Source organism: Photinus pyralis, unplaced genomic scaffold, assembly GCF_008802855.1.
Source record: "Photinus pyralis isolate 1611_PpyrPB1 unplaced genomic scaffold, Ppyr1.3 Ppyr1.4_LG5, whole genome shotgun sequence".
In the NCBI taxonomy this organism is placed as follows: domain Eukaryota; kingdom Metazoa; phylum Arthropoda; class Insecta; order Coleoptera; family Lampyridae; genus Photinus; species Photinus pyralis.
Genome location: NW_022170596.1, coordinates 43,014,857 through 43,017,531, shown reverse-complemented (window position 1 = coordinate 43,017,531; position 2,675 = coordinate 43,014,857). Strand labels below are relative to the sequence as shown.

The 2,675-nt window shown below is 37.3% G+C and overlaps 1 protein-coding gene across 1 annotated transcript; it reads left to right on the top strand.

Annotated features, from left to right (window-relative positions):
• Nucleotides 1-606: 606 nt before the first annotated feature.
• On the top strand, nucleotides 607-1,721 carry LOC116170754 (retinol dehydrogenase 13-like). Its single transcript, XM_031487257.1, has 3 exons — nucleotides 607-627; nucleotides 1,172-1,334; nucleotides 1,384-1,721. The coding sequence occupies exons 1-3, from the start codon at nucleotides 607-609 to the stop codon at nucleotides 1,719-1,721; spliced, it is 522 nt and encodes a 173-aa protein (XP_031343117.1).
• The last annotated feature ends 954 nt before the right edge of the window (nucleotides 1,722-2,675 follow it).

The window sequence follows — 2,675 nt, the reverse complement described above, 5'->3', positions numbered from 1 at the left end:
AGTACGTTTCGTTTAAGCAAGATGGTGTCTATCCGGCTAGAGGTTGTCCCTATGATGAACTGCTTAGCCGGTTTAATCTGCAATCATTGGAGAAAAGACGTATTTGCAATAGTCTTAAATTTACCCATGGTCTATTACATAACCGTATTGATTGTCCTAGCGTACTGTCCCTATTTAACTTTCATGTTCCGCCTCGTACTAGTCGCTATCCGTTAGTTTTTCTTAATCCGACACCCAGAACGAACTTGCTGTTAAAATCGCCAGTGTGTTTGATGTCACAAAATTGTAATCAATACTGCACACAATGTGATTTAAATATCTGCTCATTATCAGATGTAATTAATCTATTTCATTAATCTTTAATTGGTTTGTCATTTCGTAGATATATATGTCTCCTTACATTTAAATATCTCTTTATTTTTTTATTTTTTTTGATAATCAATTTATAGTATATTATGTTTGTTTTTCAATCATGCCATATTTAATTTCTGTAATTGTTCTGTAATTGGATGTACAAACATCTGTTGGACAATAAATCATTATTATTATTAAAAAAAAAAGACACCCAAACCCAGCACCGGGCTAGGTGGATGTTAGATTGTCGCCATGCGAGAGAAACCTTCAGAGGTAGAGGACAATCTGTAGCTTGGCGCGTTTTTGTACAAGGCTATCAAGGAAGAACTTTAGGTTACTGGTGGGCATACTTTCTGGGAACTGTAAACTAAACAAGCACATGCACTGCATAGGTTTGGTGGAATCACCATCTTGTAAAGGATGTTACACAGACGACGAGACGGCACACCACATACTTTGTGAATGTCCCGCTCTAGTCGAACTGAGACGATCCATGTTAGGGGAATCCTGGCCGGACATGGCTGCGATTAGAGCCGCATAAGGTACATATCTCACGTGTGGGATGGCTTGAGTGACGTTGAGGGGTCGGACGACCTAGTCAGGGAGGTAGTACAAAGGGCCCGAATTTGAGGCCTAGGTACGCGTGGACTCTGTCCACCCTCCTATCGTAATCCAGAAATCCATCTATAAATAAAAAATTCGAATTATACGCACATGGAATGTTTACCTTTTTGATTATAAAATTCATACCTATATATTCAAACGTGTTTACTATGCTTATTGTTAATGCTATTATTGATACCTAGTATAATTGAAGTGGAAGATACATAAAATTAAATTTAAAAACATTGTTTCAGTTGGCCGAATAGATTTTGATGACCTGAATTTTGAGCGTTCTAAATATAGCGCGTTTGGTGCATATTCCCAAAGTAAGTTAGCAAACATCTTGTTTGCCAAAGAGCTTGCTAGACAATTAGAAGGTAATATCTGTAATTTGATTAAAGACAGCTACATTGGAATTAATTGCAGAGAACGGCATTGATGGCGTGTCCACCTACAGTGTGCATCCTGGTGTTGTTTCCACAGAACTCGGACGGCACTTAAACAAAACATATTTTACAGGCTTATCAAAGGCAATACGACTGTTAATGGGTAGATTCTTTAAAACCGCCGAAGAGGGTGCGCAAACTATCGTCTACTGCGCACTCAGTGTTGAAGCTGGTAAAGAAACGGGTTTATATTATTATAATTGTGAAACGGTGAAACCTGCTGGTGCAGCGGAGAATATGGAGGACGCAAAGAAACTCTGGGAAGAAAGCATAAAGCTCGTAAAACTTGAAAATTACAATCCATTTACTTCATGTTGAGTGTTCCAAATAAAGTGTTTAAGGATGTCAAAGATCAGTGTAGTATGATCTTGATCTTAATTGCTTCGTTGAAACCGTCCATAAGAGTTTCGGAAATATTCGGTATTGTGAGAACATTGGTTGAAAATAGGAACTTTTTGAAAAATTCCATTTTTAGCGCATTTCCACAAAAATAAAAAAAAATGCGCTATTGTGGCCACTTTGTCCGTCCGTCCGTCCGTCCGTCCGTCCGCTAACTTTGCGACGCTACTAGTTTTTTATCTTAAGAGCTATTGTTCTACTTTTTTCGCTATTTGGTTCGTTATGGTGTCGAGTCTTGTACCAAGGAAGGAATTTTTTCTGTACCGCTTACAAAAAAAGTTATTGTAAAAAAAACAAAAAACCGTTTTTTACATGTTCCATAATTTTACACTTTTGCCGTTTATTAACGATCCTAGAGATCGTTTATAATTTTGCATTGCTATCTGTCGCCTGCCGGTTGGTCTCTCCGTCTGTTCCTTTGTCTGTCTGTCCATCTATCTGTCCGTGTGAACGATAACTTTGTTTAGAAATGTTCGATCGCTTTTACATCTCCGTTAGTTATGAACTGAATTGCATGAAATTCAATATGGGCATAGATTTAGCCATATAATACGCAATGCCAAAAGTTGAATCGAATCGATTCAAAATTCACAGTGCCCTTTTCGCATCTCGACCATTTATAAACCGAATTGCAAACTTTTTTACTTATAAAAGTATTTTAATGAAATTTGATACATAGGCACTTGGAATAAAGGAAAATCAAACGCCAATTTCAAAATTTGGTTTTGCGCATGCGCAGTGCCAACTTTTTTATTTATGGAAGAATTTAAACGAAATTTGATACATAGGCACTTGGGATAAAGGAAAATCAAACGCCAATTTCAAAATTTGGTTTTGCGCATGCGCAGTGCCAACTTTTTTATTTATGGAAGA